This window comes from Arachis hypogaea, chromosome 7 (genome assembly GCF_003086295.3).
Source record: "Arachis hypogaea cultivar Tifrunner chromosome 7, arahy.Tifrunner.gnm2.J5K5, whole genome shotgun sequence".
NCBI lineage: Eukaryota > Viridiplantae > Streptophyta > Magnoliopsida > Fabales > Fabaceae > Arachis > Arachis hypogaea.
The window spans coordinates 14,959,316-14,987,043 of record NC_092042.1 but is presented as its reverse complement, the minus strand read 5'-3'; the positions used below and the strand labels follow the sequence as shown (position 1 = coordinate 14,987,043).

The following is a 27,728-nucleotide window of genomic DNA, read 5'->3' as shown; positions in this document are numbered from 1 at the left end:
TAATGATTAGTTAATAAGGAATCCATCAATTCTCGGTAAAGAGTTTGAACTCTATGATTATAGTGATTGAGATGAATAAAACCTTGGCCAAGGAGATTGAATGAATGAAGAAATGAGTTTCTTAGGTCATTCACAATTCATTATAATAATGGTAACAAGTTAGAGTTTGACAATTAAACCATACTCTAAGGGTTAACCAAGAGCTGAAAAGATGGAAGGAGTTATACTTTGTTCTTCTAAGGTTCTTAGTAAAAATATATTACTTCATACTATCGGGTTGTTGAGGAGTGTTGCTAGACGCCAACCTTGATTAGTAAATTTAGTATGACTAATTTACTACCCGCTTAGTACTGAACCTATGGGGTCACACACTAACGAGTGTTCTAATCTTTGCTATAGAATTATTTAATTATTATTTTGGTTTGATCAAATAAATAATTATATTAATTCAGATGGAATATTATTATATTTTTTGCTAGCACCAAAAATATAATAATAGTATGATAATTGAGAATATTAAATGAGATTTGAGAATAATTAGTTATTCTATTTCTAAATTTGGATGAGATAATTGAGTTATGATATGATTCATAAAATTTGAAAGATTTAGATTTGGAATTTCAAGATATGATTTAAATTTGAATTGAGAATCAAATTTAAATTCAGTAACAAATCTCATACTATATATATGTACGTCAAGAGTACAGGAAAGTCACAACAGAGAATAACAAGAGTTTTATTCCTTTACCTCTACGCACATAAATGTATGTGAGCCTAATTCTTGGAGAAAAATTTTATGGCGTGCAAAGAGTTGTAAGAGGTTTCTCAATTTAGATCAGATGTCCATTGGTCAAGGAGTTGATAGCAAATGTTGATCTCGGTGTGGATACGCATAGCGCCTTCGTACCATCGAAGGAGAATAAAAATTTTTAGTAGCGTACTCAGGTATTTAGATCTGATCTATATATTCTTTATTATTGGAATAAGGTTTAAGCACAAAAATAGATTTTTAAGATTATCTTCTTTTCTTCCGCTGTGTATTATGAACACATGGTAATCCTTCATATTCTCTTTGTTTTCTTCTCTTTTTCACCCCAACTGCAATTAATTACCACCATGTATCATTATTGCATCTCGTTTTGTTTATCATTTTAACCCATAACTATCCATTGTGTTACATTTTGAATTAAAGATTTGCTAAAAGAATTTTTTTCTTATTTGATTTGAATATCTAGATGTATAACTATTATAGAGATATTTATTTTTCATATTTGCTTATTAAGTCATATTTTATTATTTAAAAAGAAATTTAAGATATCAATTATTTAAAATTTTTGTTCAAATGATCAAAATTTGTCGATATTTATAAAAAATAATATCAAATATATTATATCTTTTTAAAAGAGTAATATTATATGGACACTACTATTTTAACTATTATCAACATATACAATTAACTTATAAAAAAGTTGACATTGTTGAGTAACTTTGTTACTCTCAATACTGCTCGTAATAATTCTTAATTTGTTTTGCATCTAATATATTAACTTCTATTTCTCTAAATAATAAAATTTTTATTCGATTTTAAAAAAAGAATAGGAACTACTATATTGTTAGTTTTTTTCTAATATTTTAAGAAATTATATTTTTAAATTATAAATTTGAGATAAAAATAAAAAATAATAAATTGTTAATAAGTAAAAAAATTATAAGTTATTTAATTTTTTTAATGTACAGAATAATTAAATTTAAACTAATTAGGTATAATACTAAAATTATTACATTGTTATTAAATTTAACAATCAAGATAAAAATATATAAATATTTATAATTTTATTTATTTTCTCAATCTTATTTAATTTGAAGTAAATATAAAAATTTATATTTAAATCATACTTTTTTGACATAAATTTAATGGCTAAAGAAACTTTTATTTTTTTCAGTTTTATATTCAACATGTTAAATTATCTTTAGTTTTATTATTCATTCAGAATTTTTAATTTTTTTTATAATTTTTTTCTTATCATTCTCTATACATATATCTATCATTATTGGCTTGTTCTCTCTTCGTTTTTCTTTTTCTTCTTCTTCTCCTTCTACCTCTCTTCCTCGATCATAATTAATATAACTCTTATATGATTCATCTACACTCTTATAAATGTAATTAAGAAATAAATTTAAATAAATAAATTAAATATTTTATTTACCAATCTATAACAATATATCTCTATAACGTAACAACACACACACACATACTGAAGTTTGATTTTGAGAAAAGGATAAATAAGTCCCTAACTTTTTGTTCTTCTAACCATTTAAAAATACTTTTAAATTTTTGACCTCTTTAAAAGTTGGACATATGCATCTTTCTATTCATATGAATCTGTCAGACACAACAAAAAAGTTTAACGTGGACGCCACTATGCAGATATGGCTGTTACGGTGTCCTACGTGGAGGGAGAGTTTTTAAAATGAGATAAATTAGTCCGCCTTCTTCAAAACGATGTTGTTTGATTAGTAGCCTTTGGCACAAATTTTATTCCCTCAACTTATGTAAAACACGGTAAATTAATTATGAGCTAAGGAAATTAGCAAATTAAAAATTATAATTTAGAGAAGTAAAAATATTTAAAATATGAATTAAAATAATAATTTTAAAGGTTTTGACTCAAAATTGAGCCAACGGACTAAATCAATGTGACCGAACCTATATTGGGTCCAATGCCCAAATATAAAAAGCCAAATCAGCCTCCTTCTTCCCTTACATTCAGCCAAACACACTGGGAAGAGAGTTGAAGGCACAAACCCTAACCTCCATTTTCAACCAAATTTTAATCTTTCCTATCTTTCAATCCGTAACTCCGATTGACAAGTCATTTGTAGTCACGTGTTCCTCTAGAAATTCTATTCAAACCATTCTAAACAAAGTGGTAAGGGATTCTGAATTTCGTGCCTAATTCTCTCCTCCTTTTAATTCTGCAATTTTGATTTTGAATATTGAGACATTTTATAATTTTTATGATTTATGGATGCTCTAGTACGAGTTAGCATTGAGTTTTGTCCATGTAATCAGTGGATAAGATAAGAAACCACTAATCCCTTGTGAATTATTAAATTAGTGAATCCTAGTATTGATTATGAAGAAATTGAATGATATTAGATTGAGTTCATGTGAATTGGAGTTGAATTGGTGGATTTGGGTGCTTGAATTTGAGCCTTGGAAGATGAAAACTCATTACTATGGATTTAGAGGTTTAGAAAGTTGAAAAGATGAGAGATTTTAAGGTGTTTTGGTCTTGGAGAGAAATCGACCAATGTATAGTTTTGGTTTTTCATAATTAATATATAATGTTGCGTGAAAATTTAGGCTAGTTGCCATAAGACAGGCTTTAATATTTTGAACTGAACAGGATATGTGTTGGAATGATTGTGAAATTGTTAAATGTGTATATATGTGTTGTATGATTGAGTTTGATGATGATTGTTGATAATGTGATATGTGATGATGAGTATTTGTGAGATTTGGGCCGAAGGCTGCAACCTGTAAGTCTGGATAAGTATGATGAGTTGAGTTTGGTGTGGTTTGTGTTTGAATTGGAGATAATTGAGTTGTGATGATAATTGAGGATGATTATTGAGTTTTGGTAATGTTTAATGTATGATAATGTGAATATTATTGAGAAATAAGGATAAGAGTGATTTATGTAAGAGGCATGGTACATTAGGTATTGGATAATTGATAAGTGACTGAATAATGTATGGGAAAAAACCTAACCAAGGCATGGTACATTCAAGTTCTCTCTTATTTCATCAATTCACGTTCACGAACTTTCTATCATTATCTCTTATCTCCCTTACTATCTATCATCTTACGGCATAATAATTTTTTTTATCCATCTTCTCTTGCATCTTTCTCATTTCATTTAAATATACCGTAAAATCTAATATAATTTGTCTGAAAAAAGTTAAGTAATTTTTTTATCTTATAATTATTTTATATTTTGAGATTCAAAATTTTGTATTTTTATTTTTATTCAAAGTTTATTTTTGTTTTATTTTGGTTTCATTAATAAAAAAATATTAACATTAGTTTTAATATTTAACCTTTAGGATAAATAAAAAGATGGGACTCTTTTTATAAATTAGATGATTGAAAAATTATTTATTATAAAAAAAGTTAAGTCTATTTTTTTACTATAGAAATATGTATAATTTACTCTTGAATTTAATCAAAATAAATATATGTTTATATAATTTTTTAAATTTTACATCAATTATTAAAATCATGATATAATAAATGTGTTCCAATAAAAAATGAAAATAATTTCATAACTATTTTTTTGTTGGAACGAAATATGACTCAATAACTATACTAATCTAAACAACTATAGATAAGTAATAAAAAATGGACATAAAATTTAACTTTTTTGTTATTTGGTACAAAAATAAATATAATAAAATAAATCATTGTTTTCATACATAATGACATAAAATTTAACATTATCCTTATCTAGAGCCATCTATTTTTTTTAGTTTTTATCTTTATTTTTATACTTTATTTTAATTTTATTAAACCAAAAAGTACTAATGTCATTTAACTTTAATTTTTAATTTTTATCATAAATGAAAATATGTGATTTTGTATGCATTAGATAATAAAAAATACTCATAATAAAAAAAGTTAAATTTTCTCATTTGTTACGTTTATAGGAGTGTAGTTGATTCACATCAGAGTTATGATATTTTTTTTTTGAATTTTATTTTTAAATTAGTATTTACTTTTGAGTGTAATAATTATGAACTAATATATGATGGTAACTAGATGCGTTCGCAGAGAAGACAAAAAGAAAATAAAAAATAGAGGAAGAAAGAGATAACAAGTTAATATAAAAGTGGTGGTGAAGTATACATAGATAGATAATGATAAGAAAAAAATAATAAAACCAAAAATTAAAAATTTTAAAAGAATAATAAAACTAAAGATAATTTAAAATGTTCAATATAAATTATAAGAAATAATTTTTTTTAACTATAAAATTATGCAAGAGAAAGAGTGATTTAAATATAAATTTTTATAAATTTATAATTGAAAAATAAATAAATTTACAAATATTTATAAATTTATATCTTCATTGTTACACATAGTAACAACGTAATGATTTTAGTATTATATCTAAATTAATTTAAATTCAATTATTCTATATATTAAAAAAATTAAATAACTTATAATTTTTTTATTTTTTATTTTATTATTTTATACAAAACTTTTGAATGCGTGATATTTTAATTTTTTTTTAAAATGATAAAATATGACTTAACAAGTAAGTATAAAAAATAAGTATTTATATAATAGTTATACATTTAGCTATCTAAATCAAATAAGAAAATAATTCTTTTAACAGAATGGATATGTATGAATCAAAGTGATAAACAAAAATGAGAACTCCGATAGTGGTATAGTGGTAATTGATTGCGATTGGCGTTAATAGAAGAAGAAAATAAGAAAGGACAATAAAATAAGACAACATAGTAGTAACGACGAGAAAATAATAATTATGCATGTAAAAAAATAGTAAGAGAAAATAATAATGTATAATATGATGAGATGATATAATCAAAATTAAAATTAATAATTTTGAAATAATAATAAAATTTAAGATAATTAAAGATATTCAATATAAAATTAAAAAAATAATTTTTTATCTATTAAAATTATGTATCTTCTAAAAGAGTGTTTTGAATATGAATATAAATTTTTAAATTTATTTCAAATTAAATAGGATTGAAAAAATAAATAAATTTAATATATAAATAACAAATTTGTAAATAATATTAATAAATCTTTATCTTAAATCTGTTAAACATAGTAATAACATAGATTCTTTTATTTTTTAATTTAAATTTATTTATTTTATACTTTTACATATACTAAATAAATTAAAATTTTTATTTTCTATAATTTATTTTTTAATTATTGATATTAAATTTATAATTTTAAAAATAAAAATATAAAAATATTTTTTTAATTCAATAAAAAAACAGTTGAACAGACACTGTTTGTTGAGCCGTTAATAATTCATAATTTTAAAAATTAACATAAATTTTTTTATTTTTTAATTTAAATTTATTTATTTTATACTTTTACATATACTAAATAAATTAAAATTTTTATTTTTTATAATTTATTTTTTAATTATTAATATTAAATTTATAATTTTAAAAATAAAAATATAAAAATATTTTTTTAATTCAATAAAAAAGCGGTCGAATAGACACTGTTTGTTGAGCAGCTAATAATTCATAATTTTTAAAAATTGAATTGAATTAATTGGTTCAACTGGATTAAATAAAAATCAATTTTTTAAGCAAAAAACTATCTGGAATACCATCGGTAAAAAAAACCGATTTAATTGACGGTTAACTAGTGAACCCTTTGAACCGGGCATTTTCTTTTATGATTTCCGATTTTTCAATTAAAAGAGAAAAAGAAAACCGCCCCACTGTCTCTCCCAAACGAAACCCTAGCCTTTAAAATTCGCCAAGTCTGTCCAGAGAGTGAACTAAGACAAACCCTAATCCTAAATTCACTTTTTCCCTCCTGAATTTCGGAGTTTCCATGGCGAAGCAGAAGCAAGTCGCTCCTGAAGACTCTGACGACGAATCGCAGGTTCCCAGGCCTCAGCCCGAACAAGAAGATAGCAGCGAGGAAGAAGAAGCAGCAACTTCATCTGACGAGGACGAAGACACAGACCAAGGCGAAGATGAACCCAGGAAGCCTCAACCGCAAAAGGTTTCCAAACCCTCGTCATATTCTTCTAAACCCTCTCCAAAGTTGAAGTCTCAACCTTCGGCTTCCGGGTCAAAGCGCGCAGCTGAAAACAGTATCGACGACTCGAAGCAACCAAAACGTGGGAAGAAGGCACAGGAGGATAACGCCGTCGGCTCCGTTGAAGAGGATCCGCAGAAATCCAAATCCCTCTTTCAGAGGGTTTTCAGCGAGGAAGATGAGATAGGTATCTTGAAAGGCCTGTCTGAGTTCATCGCGAAAACAGGGAAGGAACCCTATAAATGCGCTGATGAATTTTACGATTTTATGAAGGGGTCGAACTTGATTCGGGCAAATGTATCATGCATGCAAGTGAAGGAGAAGATCCGCCGGCTGAAGAAGAAGTTTGAAAACATCCTAATAAAAGAGAAGAACGGCAAGGGGACAACCTTAAAGCCGCACGAGTTGGAAGCACTTCAGTTGGGAAAGAATGTTTGGGGCCACGATGGCCGTGGCGGTGAAGCAGTTCTCAAGGAAACTGCGAAAAAGGATACAGTTAATAATGAGAAGGCTGCGAAGAAGGCGCTAGTGCCCCATTCAAAAGGAAAAGCTGAAGCAAAGTCCAAACTAAATTCTGAACCTTTGGATTCAAATGAAGGTAGAAGGATGAGTGAATTTTCTGTGACTAGTTTAGCTTTGACTTCAATGTTGAGGTACGATGGGACTTTTGGTAAGCCTTTCGGTGAAGATTATATTAGAAAGGGAATAGAGTTACTTGGAGTCTCAAAGAGGGAAGACATCGAGGCTAGGTGGAGGAAGTTCAAAGACGCTGAAAATAAATTGTATGTGGAGATAGCTGAATTCTATGCCGAACAGGCTAAGTTGATATATCAAGCAAATAGCTCGTCGTCCTCCTAGGTATATATCTTGGTTGCATTTTTGTTTTTTTGGATTCTGGCATTTTGATTTTATTTTGACATGTTTAGGTTCATGGCATTTTAGTATTGTATGATATATATTTATCTCCATTGATTCAAGAATTTTATGTTTGGGAGTTGGAGGAAAGGGAAGCAAAATGGAGGTTTTAGTTCACTTGTTCACCAAAATCCAACTCACAAAAAAATTAATTTGACAGTCTTTCAATTTTGATTTTCCTGCAGCTTAGTTTCAGTTTTTCTAAGTTTTAATGTTATTGTTAGTTTGGCTTGTTCTTATTCTGTCATAGTAAGATTATGAGTGATTTTAGCACAAGTCTGTATATCGCTATAACTTTTTAAGTTTCAAGTATTTGGTGTACTTCTATGGCAGATGATTAACTTCAAGAAGAAACATAACTCACCTATGAGAATTATAGAACAAAACAATAAAAGGGAATACTATGCTAAGTCAAACTATTGTCTGTGAGTTATGTTTTTCTTGAAGTTAAAAGCAAATAATTTTTAATAATCCTATTGGCTGAAAATAATTAAATGGATGGATTATTTTTTATCCGAAGAATATTTGTTTCACCCTTTCTACTTTCTATGTTATTTTTCAGATAGCGAAGGATGATACATTATCTAAAACAGGACGAAGTGTATCGAGCATTTGTGGAATATGCAATTGTATGAATTTAGTATAGTTTCATATTTAAACTAGTTGGTTGCTGGGCTATATGTCTCCTGATCTTGTTATATATGCCACTTTTTTATTTTGTTCGATAGTAGTTTAGAAATTTTGATGATTTTTGAATATCTTAACCGTTAAAAACATGGTTTGTGTTTTGGATGAAGATTCCTCTGCTTAGTGTTGTGACTTGCGAGCACCAAAGCGAAAATAGATGCCTCTCTGTTTGTTAAGCTGCTTAGCTTTTACTGGGTCAAGAAAACTTTTTCTCTATGTATTCATAACATTATTAATTAACCGAGTTTAGTGCTTGGTCACACGATAAAACTACCATGACTGCCAATCTATGTGGACTTCGTTTGTTCTTAATTCTTATCATCATCACAAATATTTCTTCCTAATTGCATTATTAAAGCACAGTAGTGTATGTCATAAGAATATTTACAATTATTTAAAACTTTTAAGGAAAAGAAAAATGTAAAACTTTTTAAATAAATTATTTTTTGTATGTGTTGCTGGTTCATAGAAGATTAGAATCAAGTATGAGTTGGTAAATTTTTTACGTTATTACTGTGGTGATGGCAATTGCGGAAAACGGTTATTACTGTGGTGATGGCAATTGCGGAAAACGGTGTGGTTTTGATGTGGTCGTTGATATTGATATTGATGCCGAATATGGATCTCCTAAGACAGCTGGATAAACCTCCAAGCATGTTGCTTGTAATACCTCCAGTATCTTTGTGCATGGATGTGTTTCGCAATGCAACTCAAAGTGTCTAAGATAAATCTGCCAGAAGAAAACTTTGTTATAAGTTAGCATTAGAAAGAGTTAAAGCAACCGAAGCACATTATCAAAATACAAGCTCAACAGCTAAAGCAATAATAATGTTAAACATAAATGCAATATAGAAAATCAGTAAGAAACAAAAGAAGAAAGAAAAAAGAAGCAGCAACAAAAGTTAAATACCACCAACAAATAATCACTATAAACTCTGAAATCAACAACTATTTCAACAAAAATTAAGAAACATCATACTTAAAAATTAAAAAATGGCAACAGCAGCATAACAAATTTATTTTAATTAACAATTTCAACAACACAAAATCAATGATTTTATTAATTTTAGATTTAGAAATCACAAATTAGAGTATCAGATATTCAAAATATTGAAACAGACTCAACAGTGATGACACTAAATTAAGCAGAGCATTAACAAAAAAGAAGAAGAAGAGCATTAGCAACATTATTTGAACAAAAAATTTAGAAATTAAAAGTAAGAAGAAGAACCGAGCATTCAGAAACTAAACAAAGCTATCCGTAACTAGAAAAAAATTAAAAGAACCATCAGAGTAACAAAACTTCAAACATTCATAGCAAACTTCAAACCATCAGAGTAACAGATCCAGAACCAAACTTTCAGAGTAACAAAATTTCAAACATTCACAGCAATTAGAAAACAGAGTAACAAAACATTTAGAACCAAACTTCAAGGACCATCAAAACTTCAACAAATTGAAGAAGACTTGAACCAAGACCGAAACAGACTTGAACAAAAATTGAAGCAGAGTTGAACAAAAATTGAAGTAGACTTGAAGAAAAATCAGAAATGGAGCAAAAATTGAAGAAGACGACCAAAGTGAAAATGAAGAAGAGAAGCCACTAACCTGGGTCCGTGCTGAGAAGCCAGTGAAGATGAAGAGCCGAAGAGGAGCTGGGTTAGACGACGACGCTGAGGAACTGAGTTAGGCGGAGGGCAACGCGGCTAGGGTTTCTTTCATTTAGAGTTCTCCAGAACATGGATGAATGAATGATTGGGGGAAGAGGGGGTTGGGTCACGAGGGATCACTGGATCGGTGGATCAATTTCTTTTTTTTTTTACAAGTTTAAAAATGGTGTCGTTTTATCCAAACCGACCGGTTACCGATCCGGCCCAATCGACCGATTTTCGGCCGATTCGCCGGTTTTCCAACGATTTTCTTTCGAACGGTTATAAAGGGAGGATCAGACTGCTTGCACTGTCGGTTCCCGGTTGAACCGGTTCGACTGGCCGGTCCGGTCTGATTTTCAGAACCTTGCTTAAACCTCTAATTTTGGATTTTCATTTTGTTCAAGAGAATTAGAGGCTTATCTGAGAAATTTAATTCTAGTTATAGACACGACAAAATAAAGTGGGATACGAAAAAAAATCCAAAAGAAAGTTAAAGTTACAGAATGCTCTGATATAAAGTGAACTAGTGAAGTTACTAAGAACTTTAATAGCATTAAGATTTAAATCACTTTCAGTTTAAGATTTAAAAATAGCCTAATCAATAACATCACTACTATTTCTTTTATAATAATTACGGACTAAGCTAGTTAAGTTTTCTAATGTCTTAATTTGAAGACTTCATTGAATTGAGTATTTAAAATTTTGAATACAAAAGTATACTTTCCTTGTCAAGGGAATTTTTTTATTTAAATTAAATAGATATAATATTTAACGAAATGTATAATAGATAGATAATTTATAATTTTAAATATGTGCATCCATAATGTAGTAAAAAAATCTTTAAAAACGTAAATATTATAATTTTAAATACGCGTACATATCATCAACAGTATAATTTACAATTTATAAAAATTTATGAAATCTATGAAAACAAGTCTAAATATAACGGTATGTCTAAAATGAGCTTAACAATTATGTGTTTATTGAATGAGCCACACTTATATAAATCATTAGATTTTATTAGATGAACATTAAAGACTAATATAAAGAAGAGTATTGATGGACTTTAATACATATAGAATATCCTAATACATAAATAAATACTTTAAATGACAATACTTTAATACATAATACTTTAAACGACAACAGAATCTTTTATTCTTAAATAATTAAATATAAAATATATGAATATTTTTTATTTATTAAAATTAATTACTATGCAAAATTTTTTATAGTATTAAAAAATTATATTAAAATGATATTTTAAATTGTTTTACTGCAACAAATTTAATATATTTTTTATTTCAATTTTATTATACGATTATAATTATTTAATATATAAAAAATTAATAAATAGTATATATATATATATATATTTATATGTGTATATATAAAGAAGATTATCACATATTTTATTATATAAACATAAAAATATTTTGTTCTAAAAAATATAAAATAAAAAAATAAAAAAATATAAATTTATTTTTTATTAAGATTAATTATTATATAATTTTTTATAATATTAAAAAATTATATTAAAATAATATTTTAAATTACAACATAAAAATATAAAATAATTAAAATTTATTTTATATTACTTGATAATAATTAGATTATTATATTTAAAATTTGTTAATTAATTACTTTGTTAAATATATTATATATAATATAATTATTATTAAAATATTTGTAAAAGTAAAATTATTTAAAAAATTATATATAATACAAGAAAATATAAATTTTTTTATTTAGGTATGTAGTTAAAATTATATTATTTATTTTATTTTTCTAAAGAAAGTTGAAAACAATAAAAAATTTAATATTTTCATGTATTATATATAATATTTTAAATAAATTATATTTTTAAAATATTTTTATGAAAAATTATATTATATAATAATATTTTTAATAAAAATAGTTAGTTAATAAATTTTGAATTTAATAATTTAATTATTTATCAAGTAATATAAAATAAAATTTTAATTATTTTATATTTTTATATTATATTTTAAAATATTATTTTAATATAATTTTTTAAGATTATAAAAAATTTTTGTATACTAATTAATTTTAATAAATAAAAAATACTCATATATTTTGTATTTATATATTTTATATTTAATTATTTAAGAATAAAAGATTCAGTTATTATTTAAATTATTGTGTATTAAAGTATTGCTATTTAAAGCATTTATTTATATACTAAGATATTCTATATTTATTAGAGTCCATCAATGCTCTTCTTTTATATTAGCCTTTGATTTTTATCTAATAAAATCTAATGGTCTATATAAAGATGGCTCATTCAATAAACACATAATTGTTGAGCTTATTTTAGACATACTTTAAATATGACATCTAACAATGTGATTTGAAAGTTCTCATGCAAACAAAATTTTCAAAAGACTCATTGCATGTAGAGCTCCAAGTGAATCAAACTAACTCATGAGCTAGCTCGAGCTCGATTCAATAATAGTTCGATTAGTGAGTTCGTGGATTCGTGAGCCGAACTTAAACTTAAAATTAAGTTCATAAATTAAATTAGCATTTGAGTTTTGATAAACTCAACTCATTTATATATATTTAATCTATATTTTAATATTATATATACACATATAAAATAATAATATATACTCAGATATAGTAGTAGAATAATCATAATAAGTCATCTTAAAGAGGTGCCATTATCCATTATTCTTTATATTATATATTCAGATAAAATAGAAATTAAAAAAAAATTCGAAATGACATAACTTGAAAAGTTGCACATAAATCAGGTACGAGATATCGATCTAAATCTAACGAATTAATGTCATTATATTCAATATATGTATTATTATAATGATTTAACTATAATATTACGTAATCATATTATTGAACTAGTAAGATTAATTAAATGTTTGATTTAAGAAAATAACTATTTAAATTTTTTAAATTAAAAAATTAACAATTTTATTCCAATTTTACTCCAATAGTTAAATGTATTCGTATGTATATAACTTTTTGATACATCGATATAAATGTTGGTTTGTTTTTTATTTTTTCATTTCATTCAATTTTATTCAAATAATTTAAAATTTTAAAATTATAAAATATTTAATTTAAAATTTAAATTATTATAATTTAAGTTGATTTAATTTAGAATAAAATTTTATATCCAAGCAAAATTCTTATCCAAGTCTATCCAAGTTGTAGTAACAACTTTTCAAATCACACACTCCTCCTCATTTTCCTCGTATTTCTTCCTCCTCTTCTTCTAAATTTGCACATCCATTCTTCTTCTTCTTCCAAATTTGCACACAAAGGTGTTTCTTCTTTTCTTTTTCTTCTTCTCCTCCTCTTTCTTCTCCTCCTCTTAGAGATTATCAATTCAATTCAATTCAAAACATCTGTCTCCATTTAATTCAAAATAAGAGGAGTGCTAGGGGACCAGCAGAATTTGTGATGTTTAGCCATCAATTAGCCATCATCAATATTTTCAATGGTGTGAGATGACATCTAATGGTGTAGGACCTTGTAATGGTTAAGTGCTGGCCAGATTTCAACAAAAATGCTGGCTCCCTAGACTTTTTCTTAAAGTAATTCAATTCCATTCATAATGAACCGAACATGTTATTAAGATGAAACAATTGTATAGTACTAAATGAACGAAATATTATCCATTATATAAAATCAAATTCAAAACAACTTTCTGTCTAATGAACCAAACACGTTATTAAGGTAAAACAAATTGTATAGTACTAAATGAACGAAATATTATCTATAATTTAGAGATCAATTCAATTCAGAACACCTGCGTCAATTCAATTCAGCAATTGCATTCCATTCAATTCGATTGAAAAAATAATCCATTAGTAAAATATTGGTATTGTTGGTGATGACGATAACGAAAGAGGAAAAGAAGAAAAGGAGAAGGAAGACGTATGCGTGAATTTGAAAGAAGAAGAGGATGTATGCATGTATTTAAAAGAAGAATCGCAAGAAGAGAAAGAAAGAAGAAGCGTTGGAGAGGAGAAAAAAAAAGCGCATGTAATAACGCTCTTTTAATGAAAATGGTTTTTGTTAGTGTTAAATCTATTTGGATAAAAAAAATACTTGAATGTGTAGTAATCTTATTTAATTTAATCCAACAAAAATAAATATACTCATTTTTTTGTGATTTTTAAATTAACTCGTTTTATTGTACTCATACTGCTTAATTAATTTTAAAAAATGTTTTGAATATGAGTACATTTTATAAATATTTAATAATTAAAAGAATACTATATTTAATAAAAATAACTTCTCTAATTCTTTATTGTACTAGTATTTTAGTATGTGTAAATACACTAATATCATATATTACGAGTACAATAATAATATAATACAGAGTATGTTTATTTGTATTGGATTAAATTAAATTATTAATTTTAATTATATTCATAAATTTTCATACGAATATAATTAAAATTAATAATTTAATTTAATCTAATACAAATAAACGTATTTGTATAGACACAAAAAAAACGTATTTGTATTATTATAAAAGTAATAATTTAATCTCTAAATATTTTTTATTTTTTAAAATAATTTGGTCATTCATAATGAAAGAAATATTTAAAAAAATTTACTTATTATAAAATTATAAAATTTTAAAAATAAAAAATCTTATTTTTCAAATAAAATTTACAAAAAATAATATTAAAATCTTATCTATTATAAATAATTTTTCGTCACTTTTTTAAATTTTCAGGAATTTATTTGTCATTAGTATTTTTTGACGTTTTTTTTCAACCATGTAAAACTGTTAATGAAACCGTTAAATGATTTAACATGTTTGATTAAATTGGATTAAATTAAACCGTTAAATGAAACCGTTAAATGATTAAAAATACTAATTCTTTATTGTACTAGTATTTTAGTATGTGTAAATACACTAATATCATATATTACGAGTACAATAATAATATAATACAGAGTATGTTTATTTGTATTGGATTAAATTAAATTATTAATTTTAATTATATTCATAAATTTTCATACGAATATAATTAAAATTAATAATTTAATTTAATCTAATACAAATAAACGTATTTGTATAGACACAAAAAAAAACGTATTTGTATTATTATAAAAGTAATAATTTAATCTCTAAATATTTTTTATTTTTTAAAATAATTTGGTCATTCATAATGAAAGAAATATTTAAAAAAATTTACTTATTATAAAATTATAAAATTTTAAAAATAAAAAATCTTATTTTTCAAATAAAATTTACAAAAAATAATATTAAAATCTTATCTATTATAAATAATTTTTCGTCACTTTTTTAAATTTTCAGGAATTTATTTGTCATTAGTATTTTTTGACGTTTTTTTTCAACCATGTAAAACTGTTAATGAAACCGTTAAATGATTTAACATGTTTGATTAAATTGTTATTTAATAGCTCTTAACTATTAACTTTATATAAAAATAATTGTATATAAGTGTTTACTTTATTTTTTGTATTTTAATATGTTTCTTTATACAAGTGATGTTAATTTTTTATGTATATATATAAGATGATTGTATACTAAAATTTCTTTAACTAAGTTGAATTAGTCTAATAGTTAGTTTACTAATTTATTTAAGCAAGTGTCTAATTTATTTAAGCAAGTGTCGACACATTAATCTTTAACGGGCCAAGGATAATGTGAAAAACCAAAAAACTAAAAAATCTTTTTTTAAAAAATATGGTGCGTTAGGCAATTCTAAATCTAATCTGCTATAATTCTCATATATCTATTATTAGGTATAATGCTTTATTTGAAGCTAGCCATATAAAAGCTTTAATCCTTTGTGCAACCCTAACTTTCCAAATCTGTTAAATAGACTCAATACATTGCATTATGAATTATGATTTAGATTTACTTGATTTGGAGAATAGACCATATTTGCTATCAGAAACAAAACCCCTAAAGAAAGAAACACAACAAGACATAAGTGGCCCAATAGCCAATACCGTCTGTTACGATGTCTTCTATCTTTTCTATCATTGCTAAATAAAAGAAAATTTAGCATGCACAGTGTGGATCTACTTGCCTCAAAAATCCTTAAAAATTGAAAAGTGCCCGTGGGAAGTGATTCCATCAAAGATATATCTTATTCAATATGATAACATTTGGACAAGCACAGTAATGATTATTGCACAAGTATATAGATGTAACTTACACTTTTGACGTTTAGTAAGAACAAAATGCTGAAAGCCAAAAAAGCTCTACATATACATAATTCACAGGTGAAGGTGAGAAAGAATTTGGAGGAAACACAAACATAAAAAATAAAGGGGAAAAAAAAACTAAAGAGGTCATGAAGTTATATATATATAGTGCAAAGAAGCTTGGTTTGTGGATTTGAACAGCTGGAGATTTTGCAATGTCAAAATTTTCAGTTCCCTTTGTTCCCTCTTCCTCATTGGACCAAGTCACCCAGCAACAAACAACAGAAAACAGGGCAAACAGTTATAGTACATATCTGAAAAATAAAGGGGGTAACTCCTTCGAAGAAAGAACCAATTTGAAAAGGAACCTTATAAGGAAAGCTTGATCCTTTGTTCTTCCGTCTTCTCACATGTCATTGTTGAATAGTAATGGTTCTTTTCTCTTTCTGCCATACACCTTTTATATGGCACAAACCCTTTGCCAAAAGTTCTAGGCCTCACCCTTATGCGACTCATGCCTTGCTCCTTACTTTTTGCAGTGTTCTCTTCATCACTAACTGAACTAGTGTTCGAACCGCTCCATGACGGTTCCTTTTGAACTTCTTTGGTTTCGAATTCCCCAAGATCCGAATCCCGATTCTTCTCCTCAGGCTGCTTGTGCAGTGGTATGAATGGTCTGTTGTGTGAAAGAATCCACCAAGGTGCAACAACGGTTGCAGGATCTTTTGTAGCATCTGAATTTCTGCTCTGAAGTTGCATAAGATGCATAGTATTGATAGGTACAGGTTTGGATACCTCATTGATTGGAGTACAGGTATCTGTTAACAACAGGGTTGTTCCGAAAAGTTTTAGAGTGCGGCTGGATGATTCTTCAGCCACATCATCTTTGGTAGAAACACTTTCATTGTGGGAAAGCTCAAGTTTCTGAACATTAAGATCAAACACAAGATTAGAACTCCATTCATCAATGCATCATATTTCTCAACAATCCTATGTCTAGTGATGACAGATATTTCTTGTTCTGATATATCGTAATGAATGAAATTGATATGGATTAGGAATTACCACAAGAGGGTGCTCATGTTGAGCAGAATTGGCATTTAGTCCAACTAGAGGTGTGGACCTATCTTCCTCAAATGATGATTTGGGCTCAGCAAGTGCAGAATTACTGGTATTACCGCCACTCATGGATGACACTGGGGATAAACTTCCAGCCAGTGTATCTGAATCCGAGGAACCAAGGGTGTCCGAAACAATTGCAGATAGTACTGACTTGGGAGATTTGTTTTCTTGATCCACATCTGCTGACTTAGGAGAGTTAGACCTCACTGAATGTTCCAGGTTAGAAATTTCCCTCTTGGGGATCTCTACTAGCTTCCGAGGGTAGGGATGCATCGGCTTTCGCTTTGGTCGAGGAGGTGGAATCTCAATTGGCTCCACCAGGCTTGTAGGGTTCCCACTCGAGTCTCGGACAACCTGCCATTTAAGTTTCAAAGGAGGAGTCAGAATGATTTCAACATGGAATCTTCAACCTTCCTCAAGGAAGCTAGTACTTTGCATCTCCTAAGGTTTATAAATTCATATATAGCTTAGGGTAGAGAAATGGAGGAGGAACTCACCTTTCATTATACAAAGCAAAGTGAGTACACCTATCATTAGCCCTTATGGCATACAAAAATTTATGGCAGATAATGGATAGTGGAATTGAATTGAGCTGTAAACCTTAGAAAAAAACTTCTGAGCATGACTTCGAATCTGAACAGCAGTCTTTGTGCCAACATGTTCTGTGGTGAAAAATAAGGCATCCAAAATCTCAGAACCAGCACATCTTTTTATTTACTCTCTCAGTTTCTTTTACTTGAATCTTCATCACATACTTGCTTAAGATACAGAGCAATAAAAGAGCCATGTTTCGCTAAATCCATTCAACTATATGAATCAGACAACACTATAGCTGACTCTACCTAGCAACACAAGGCTCGAATATCACTTTATATCATAATTAGACAAGTATGCGATGAAAATTCCACGACCTGCTTCACTAAGTTGTGGAAGTTTTAATTGGTTATACCTTCGATTCGACGCCAAGCTCGGCCATACAGCTTCAAAGCTTCAAGGAACTTCTTATGTTCATCATCTGTCCAACGCTCTCGCTGCTTTGTAATTGTATATGGTTTCCTCACCTGTTGAAGTAGATAGATACAAAATTGATCAAACCGAAGGCATAGTGTCAAGTATATGTGAAAATCAAAGTGTTGAAAATGAAACAAACTTCAGAATTTAGAGCAAACCTTGGGGGAATAGTCATTTCCGCAGGAAAATTGATCATTCAATTGAACATGTGGAACTGAGTATGCTCGAGAAACAAAAGATACTTCATTTCCTACTGTGAGACCACCCTGTAATCTAGCAACTCCACTTTGATCCTACATCAAATCCAGATAGCAAATAAATATGATGAGAAATTGGCCAATTTTTTAAAATTTCTTATAAAAGAAAAGTCAACTAGACTAAAAAGCACAAGTGTTTGATCTTAGGCTCTTAGCTCTTTAAAAAGAGTCCTTTAATGCTTTAACAACTCCTTTAAGAACTACTTTTTGTAAGTTATAAAGCAAAGCTACAAAATATTTCTTAAAAAAGTTATTGTATGATGATACCTAAATTGTTAATTTCATTTATCCACATATAATTCATCTTCCGAGTGAACAATTAAGATCACAGAAAGCAAATATTATCAACTAGTCAATTAATAATTGTTAAGTTCAATTCCTCAATTGAAATGAACCCAAAGCTTTAGAGAGAGAGAGACCACAAGAAAAATAATTATACCATTGATGAAACATGATATCATTTATAAGACCTTTCAAAATTGTTAACAGAAGCATTAAAAAAATGAACTTTTTAGGTGTCTTAACTCTTAAACAGAAAATTAATGTAAAATAGTACCAAAAAATAAATACAAATCTCAATATCAATTCCTTCAAAATGAAATTACAGACAAATCAAATTCTTGGGAGAATAAAAAAAGAAATGAAAAGAAACGAAAGGAGGTAAGTCATATTTTACATACTTGAACAGCCATGGAAGCAGAACCAAGTGATTAAGATCTCCTCAACAGAACCAAACTTTTCTCAAACTAGTTCTTCCTTTCACAACTTCTTTAATAGTTGAACACTTCACAAATAAATCACCAAAAGGAGAAAGAGAAACACAACCTTTCACCCTTCTGGACTAGAATCTACAAATTCTCTACAGAATTCAACTTTTTTGCTCATCAAAATCACCAAAAACATCATACAAATAACACTGATATTCTATTCTTCCGTACACACAATCATAATTTTTTCTTTTCCCTTTTTCAGCTCAGAATTACAGAGATTCAGCTGTGAGACACCGTGATCATGCACCACAACCACCTTTTCCACCCAGAAATCCGATCGGGAACAAAGTGATGGCGAAAACTGGAAACAGAAAGAGCGAGAAGAACAAAAATTGAAGAAGAAGAAGAAGAAAGTGAAGGTGGAGAAGGAGGAGAAGAGAGAGGTAGATATAAAAGAGAAGAGTGGGAAAGAGACTAAAAAGGAAGAAAAGGAGCAACGAGGTGCTGCCACCTCACAGGTTCAATTTTTGTTTTCTCCTCCAAAAATTAAATAAATAATTCTTTTTTCCTTTTTTCTGATTGAAATATTATTAATCTTTTCGAAATCTCGAGAAGTGGATGGCATCTTGTGGTTCACGTTGAAAGAGGTCCAATATACGTGGCGTTTGGCTGCAGCTTATGTTTGATGTTTCTCGCTTTTTCTATTTTTCCTAAATATATTAATTAGAAATTTAAATTTCATATTTTTTATAAAATAATTTTTCAATTAATAAATTTAACATGTATTTTTTTGTTTTTGCAGTATTCTTAATTCGATTTAGCAAAAACTAATTCGTTTAAGAATTTATTGTTAACTAATAAATTATTATATATATAAAACAAAATTCAAATTTTGAATATTTATTTAAATGTATAAATAAACTAATTATTCGATGAACTAAAATTAATTATTTTAACATGTATTCTGTTTTTTTTTATGTCTAACAATTTGCATATTATAATTCTATTTAAAATTTTAACAATAATCAATTAATTATTACATACATAAAATATTATTCGTTCTTATCTTATTCATAATATTAAGTAAAATATATTATTAAAATAATATCTAAAAATTTACATCACTAAACAAAAATAAATTTAAAATATGTTAAAGAAAAATGTCCAAAAAATTTTAAAATAAGACAAAAAATAAAATATTAAATATATATTTTAAAAAATTAAAAATCAAATTTTAATATAATTTTTTATAAATATTATAAAAAAGTAAAATATTTTTGTCTTTAAAATTTAATAATTTTATGATAAGTAAATTTTTTATTGTAAACGATCAAATTTTTTAAAAAAAATTAAAGATCAATTTTTTTTGTATATTTTTTAAATATTTATTTAAATATTATTACTAAATTCAAATTAAATAAATAAATTATTTGTTAAATATAAATTTTTTTATTATTTATAAAAATATAATATTTATTAATTATTTTTATTATATATTTAAATCATTCAAAAAACATTTTGTTGATAATATTTTTTGAATGATATTTTTGTGAACGTTTAAATATTTCGATACAATATTAATCTTAATTAAGTATTATAGTTTGCGTTTTGTAATTGGGTGGGCGAAAAGAGAACTCAGATACAGCGCATTGTGGATAATTCCGGTCAGGGGGCCCACTCGCGCTTTCAGTGGCGCCACGCGCCCTTTCATGATTAATGCTTGGCCGCTAAATTTTCCTTACCTCATATTACAAGATAAATCCATATTATATTCTTTTGCTATATATATTTATATATTCCCTTTGTTTCATTCATTTTCTCTACATTTAACTTTTTGATAAAGAAAATTTGGATAAGTTTTTATATCAACTATCCTATCAGGTATCAATATGACAATAACATGATTTTTAAAATATTTGCAATGCTTATTCATACAGACAATCAAAACTAAGGTTGCACATTTTATATTATATTTAAATTATATTTTAAACAAAAATATTAAAATATTTTTTATCTTTATTTTGAAGAGCAAAAATTGTAGAAAATTTTTGTCTTTGACAAAAAAAGAATTTATGTTTTTTTCCTTATTTATACAATTAAATACATTTTTATATCTATTATTTCTATTTGAAAATAATATCTTGATGAAATCATTTTAAAATATTAAGCCTATTCTTAACTTTTCTTTTCTTTTTATATTCAACCATTGTTATAGATTATAGATTAAAAAATCTTGATATTCTAGAGAGCGTTACATCATTTTCGAATAATTGATGCTTACATGGCTTAATGGGGAAAATTTGAGAATAACTTTTGCGATAAGATGAGAAGATATTATATTAGTTTAAAATTCAGTTATCTTGGATATTGTACGATAAAAAAAATTACAATAATCTTCTTGCATATGATCTTTTGCCGCAATTTTCATGAGATATTTTTTAATATTATTTTTTATTTTTACAGTAATTGAATTGATCTAAAATATTTGTATTAGATATAATTTTTAAAACAATATTAAAATCAGACCTTATTATTTTAAAGAAAGATTATTTATTAAATTCGTTAGATGTATATTGTAAAATTGTTATTATAACCTTGTTAAATTAAAGTAAAATTAAATATTAGAATAAAAAATTTTATATTAAATCTGAAATTAATTTTTATGATATATATTTGATCTTATAAATATTTATATAATATTTTGTGTGATTCAAATAAAATTAAACTAAAATTTAGTAGATACTGTTAATATTAAATATTAATTTTTTCAATGAATTGCCAATTGATTGGTCATATTATAACGCATTTAAATTTCTCTTTAGTCTGCCTCTGAAGAATAATCTATTACTACTTTTCACTTTCCGATTAAGCAATAGCTTGACTAATATAATAATGCTTCATGTGTTTGAAACTTCATATAATATTAGCTGGAATAAAATAATAATAAATAGAAAGGAAGAAAAAACCGCTCAAAGACAAGGAGGAACCTGATATTTCTTTCAGGTGGCAACGAACGAGTAAGGAAGTGAGCCTACCAAAAATAATAACTTGCCAATGAAAATAGAGATTCTGAAATAAGGGAAAAAAAAGAAAAGAAAAGGTACTCATCATGCGTTTGTCAATTACTGGAAAAATAATCTATCATTCTGATAAAATCTTTTTAAATATTGTGTTAATTAGGATTTAGGGTTATGTCAATTTAAAGATAATTGGAAAAAGTTAAAATTTTCTATTAAATAATATATTGGCAATGTAAAATTTATATTTAATTAAAACATTTGAAAAATTTTGACAAATATTATTAAAAAATAGAGTAGTTTAAAATTTTGATATAAAATTATATTTCGCCTTAAAAATTAGATAACATACTAATATTATTATAATTAAAAATTAATGTAAATAGATAAAAATGTACATAAAAAATTTTTAAAATTATAAAAATATTTATGATAAAATTCTAATGTATGTACACACTAAAAATAATTAACGATGGATAAAAATATAAAATTAACCTGTTATTAGAGGAATTCAGCTGTTAAGTTTAATATATACATGGCCAATAAAACGGTAATGTGGCATTCTTTATCATTGTTCAGAAGATCTGACATGGAAAATAATAAATTTTTTATTTTAAAATTAGCAACAAATTATTATTAAAGGGTAGAATGTCCCAAAGTACTTATTCATTTCAGATCAAAAAGACCAGAAAAAATAATTTTAAAAATTTTATTGTTACTATGATAAAAAAAATAGTACTCTGTCCTTTAATATACTTTTTTTGTTAACCTTAAAATAAAATAAAAAATTGTTATTTTTCACATTAGATACGCTGAATAATGATAAATAGTATTACATACCGTTTTATCGGTCACATTTACATTAAATTTAATCGAATTATATATTGTGTATTATTGTTATATATGAATTTATTTAATATTAATATCTTTTAATAGTGAATTATTTTTAAATTAAAAATTTAAATTACATTATTAAAAAAATTAATTATATTAATTTTAAGTATTTTAATTAATTAATTAAGTAAGATTATAATAGGGACTAAAGTTAGTTCTTTCTAATGGAGAAGAGAGAGATGCTTTGAATTTTTATTTACTGTTTATGACGTAAAAACTGATGTGGAGTTACTTTTTATGATAAATGGGCCATAAATAAGAATGTGAATGAGTTTTCTACTGAAAATGGTCTTAGCCCTTTTTTATTTGTACATTAAAATTTTAATTGTGGTATATATTTTAATTTTTTATGTGTATTTTTTTCATTTATTATAAAAATTAAATTAGATAAAATATGAGTTGAGAATAATATTTTAATGAATTTAGATCTTTTAAAATGATGAATTTAGTAAAAATAAAAAAAATAATAATACACTAATTTCAATAAAATTATCTATATTTTATAATTTTATTATAAAAAATTCAACTTATTTAGTCTAACTCGATAAAAATACTACACACAAAAAAATTGTTTTCCATCCAGATTTTTCTTTCTGTTTCCTGAACAATAATTCAAAATTTCTACCTAAAAAAATCATTTATCTTGAGGCATTGAACTACCTGAGCTGAGAAGTCTTATTCTAGATCTAGATATAGTACAACATAAATACATGGCCTTGGTTTATTGTTTTTTCCTTTTCAAGGAAAAAAGAAATGACTTGGGATATTTGTGAAGGAGAAAAAAGGTTAAAATATCTTACATCCTCTGAAAAAATATATAATCAAACATTCAAACGAGAAAAAGACTGAAAGAGGGTGCTGAGTGGGAAAAGACCAAGGGTTGTGGATCACAGAACCCGAGAAAGAAAAAAAAAGGAGCAAACAAAAAAAAGCGTCGCTTTCAACATTGCGCTTTTCGCCACGTCATTGCCACTTGCCGCCCCACTATAAAAAATTTATGCTGCCACGTGTACACTCAAATAATGGATAGACATCAGTTGCCACCACTCGTTTTATTTTTTTCATTTCTTTTCTATTTTTTGTTAAAAAAATCCTGAAATTTTTTGTGGCCACAATATTTTTGTCGTCGCTTTTTATTTATTTTTTTAATTGTGAAAGCTTCGTTTGAATAGACCAGTAGTGTGGGACATTCGTGATACCTAATTTTTGATACGATGCACTTTTTCAACTTTTTGGTAATACACTGACTTTGACATTGTACTTGGTGGGTATTTCATAAGGATTAACGACCTAAAATCACTTATTAACGAAGATTTTTTTTTTGGTGGTAAAAGATTGAATATCTTAACCATTAAATTAATAGTTTTCAAATTAATTAAATAAACATGCTTTTATAATTACTAGAAATTGATTGCCACTTTGTGACTGCATATTTTATAAAGTATTTAACCGAGTTAAAACATGATATTAAGTTGGGAAAAAAGTTTTAAAATTAAGTCAAAAATAAAAATATGAGTTGAAAAATGAACTTACTATTCGACGTTTTGTATTATACATGCGTATGTATTAAAAGGTATTAAGGGTCTGTTTGAAAAATTTTTGAATAATTTTTTTGAATTTTTTATTTATAAAAAATAATAATATTAATATTTAGTGTAATTTTTAAAATTAAATTACAATTTTTTTAAAAATTATTTAAAAATTTATAAAAAAGTTAAAAAATAATTTATCTCAAGAATTATTTTTGATTTAATTCAAAAAAATCAATAGAAAAGACAAATTTCTTATAATATACAAGATTCGATTTGATTATTAATAGAGTGAATAAATTTACTATTTTTAAAAATTTTTCTTCTGATTTAAAATTGTGGAGTAATGTGTATTCTCCTATTTTCATGCAATAGATGAAATAAATCAAAAAATAAATTTTTATTCAAAAATAAAATTTTATTAAAACTATTCAGTTCATTCTTCGAAATTATATTCCATTTTAAATCTGATGAAATAAAATGAATTAAAATAGTATTTTATAAATATATAATTATCTTAAATATATTAACTATTTTTTTACTTAAATAATCATTTTTAAAATTAAAAATTTAAATATAAAATAATTTATTTAAAAATTATTTTTAATATAATTATTTATTATTTAAATTATTTTAAAAAAATAATTAAACTGTTTATTTAAATTGGGTCTAAATACGCACATAATTCATTTTAGAGCTTCTTTTTTTTCTTCATTTATATTGAAGATTTGATGGTTATTGAGAAGATTTTGAGAAAGTGATGAGGCATTAATGAACAATATAGACATGGAAACTTTAATTGGAGGCAATAGCGTATCAGACAAGGGCAGGTGTAAGGAGAACGTGGAAGGTTGCTGTAGGAGTTGAAATTTGAACATGGGAGGGCCATATATGTTGGGCCAAAACGATCCAACTACCTTGTATATGTATATGTAACCTTGGATTCATTGTTTGGTATGATTGAAGAGACAAAACAAAACACATGTATCATGTACATGCATAAGCTTCTACTTCAGTCCATGCCTGTCGGTTCATTATTCTTATTCAAAAGTTTTAACTTAGGTTTTGAGTTAGCAATTGTTTTTTTTATTATGTTTTCTTTGTTTATTTTAATTTCACAAAAGTCATTTTCTCCTCTTGATAATTGTTCAATAATATCTATTTGGGTTAATCTTCTAGATGTGAATGAAAATTGAAAACTTTTAATCAATCACAATCTTTTTGTTAGACAAAAATGGTATTTATAAAAAATTTGAATGATTAAATCAGTCTAGATTTAAAATGTATAAAAATTATAGTTAAATCGCATACCTTAGATATGTATTAACCATTTTATTTATAATATGAATAATATTACACGTCTAAATTCTTTTGAGACAAGTCTAACAAAATTAAATAATAAAAGTTAGAATAATGCTAGTCACACCTAATTTTTGATATATTAGATCAATTTGGTTAAATTTAGTTAATAAAAAGATTTGAATGTATAATATTATTCTTATAATATTTAAAAAGACTATAATAATAATTTTAAATAAATTTACATTAGCTTCATACTTAAGACTTACTTGAGTAGATTTATAAATTATGAGTAAAGTATCATTTTTGTCTCAACGTTTGCGGTAAGTCTCAAAGTTGTCCCTAACGTTTCAATCGTCCTATTTAAGTCCCTAACGTTTTAAAATTGACACAATATTGTCTTGCCGTTAGGGATCCGTTAACAGAATTGACGGCGGGACAAAATTGAGACGATTTCGAAACGTTGGGGACAAAAATGATAGATAAAAATAAATTTTAATTTTATCCTTCAATAATATTAATTTTTACTGTACATAATATTCAATTATTTTTTAAATTACAGTTAATCACATTACTTTCATTCTAAATAAATTAATTTTTTTATAATTTTATTCTTAAAGTAATGTAATTTTTTTATAAATAAATAAATTTTACATTTTCATTCTAAATAATATAATTTTACTTTCATTACTTAATCACATTACTTATAACTTTTTTAACAATTTTACACTTTCATTCTAAATAAATTAATTTTTTATAATTTTACATTTAAATTAATGTAAATTTTTTTATAAATAAATAACTTTTACAATTCATTCTAAATAATGTAATTTAACTTTCATTACTTAATCACATTACTTATATTTTTTTATAATTTTACACTTTCATTATAAATAAATAAATTTTTTACAATTTTACGCTTAAAGTAATATAATTTTTTTATCAATAAATAAATTTTATACTTTTATTCTAAATAAATAATGTAATTTTACTTTCATTACTTAATCACATTATATATATATATATATATATATATATATATATATATATATATATATTAATTTTACACTTTATTCCATTCTAATCACATTATATTATTTATTTAGAATGAAAGTGTAAAATTTATTTATTTATAAAAAAATTACATTGCTTTAAGTATAAAATTAAAAAAATAAATTTATTTAGAATGAAAGTAATGTGATTAAGTGTAAATGTGATTAAAATAATTGAATACTATGTACAGTAAAAAATTGATATTATTGAAGAATAAAATTAAAATTTATTTCTATCTATCGTTTTTGTCCCCAACGTTTTCGTCCTTTTTAAGTCCCTAATGTTTCAAAATCGTCTCAATTTTGTCCCGCCGTCAATTTTATTAACGGATCCCTAACGGCAGGACAACATTGAGTCTATTTTAAAATGTTAGGGACTTAAATAGGACGATTGAAACGTTAGGGACAACTTTGAGACTTACCCCAAACGTTGGGGACAAAAACGATACTTTACTCATAAATTATTTATCACAATATCATATCTTAAAATTTGGGTCTTCATATATCTACAATATTATATTTATTACAAAAAAATGTTAAGTACTGTCGAATTTACTAGCAGATTGATGAAAATAAT

General features: G+C 25.7%; 2 protein-coding genes across 2 annotated transcripts; one reads left to right on the top strand and one right to left on the bottom strand.

The window, feature by feature from the left end:
* Positions 1–6,440: 6,440 nt before the first annotated feature.
* On the top strand, positions 6,441–8,714 carry LOC112702593 (probable transcription factor At1g61730). Its single transcript, XM_025753696.2, has 2 exons — positions 6,441–7,684; positions 8,304–8,714. Exon 1 carries the CDS (start codon positions 6,617–6,619, stop codon positions 7,682–7,684), a length of 1,068 nt encoding a protein of 355 aa, XP_025609481.1. The 5' UTR covers positions 6,441–6,616; the 3' UTR covers positions 8,304–8,714.
* Positions 8,715–16,184: 7,470 nt separating this feature from the next.
* On the bottom strand, positions 16,185–19,959 carry LOC112702592 (protein REVEILLE 1). Its single transcript, XM_025753695.3, has 6 exons — positions 19,331–19,959; positions 18,552–18,686; positions 18,332–18,443; positions 17,983–18,044; positions 17,326–17,736; positions 16,185–17,184 (listed from the first exon to the last, which is right to left on the bottom strand). Exons 1-6 carry the CDS (start codon positions 19,340–19,342, stop codon positions 16,630–16,632), a joined length of 1,287 nt encoding a protein of 428 aa, XP_025609480.1. The 5' UTR covers positions 19,343–19,959; the 3' UTR covers positions 16,185–16,629.
* Between the last annotated feature and the right edge of the window lie 7,769 nt (positions 19,960–27,728).

Bases quoted from the DNA above. Each gene is read 5' to 3' on its own strand.
- LOC112702593 (XM_025753696.2), top strand. From the start codon at position 6,617: ATGGCGAAGCAGAAGCAAGTCGCTCCTGAAGACTCTGACGACGAATCG.
- LOC112702592 (XM_025753695.3), bottom strand. The intron at 18,045-18,331 runs GTATAACCAATT...TTTTCACCACAG, and splicing joins AGCTTGGCGTCGAATCGAAG to AACATGTTGGCACAAAGACT. The intron at 17,737-17,982 runs GTTTACAGCTCA...CTTAAATGGCAG, and splicing joins CTCAGAAGTTTTTTTCTAAG to GTTGTCCGAGACTCGAGTGG.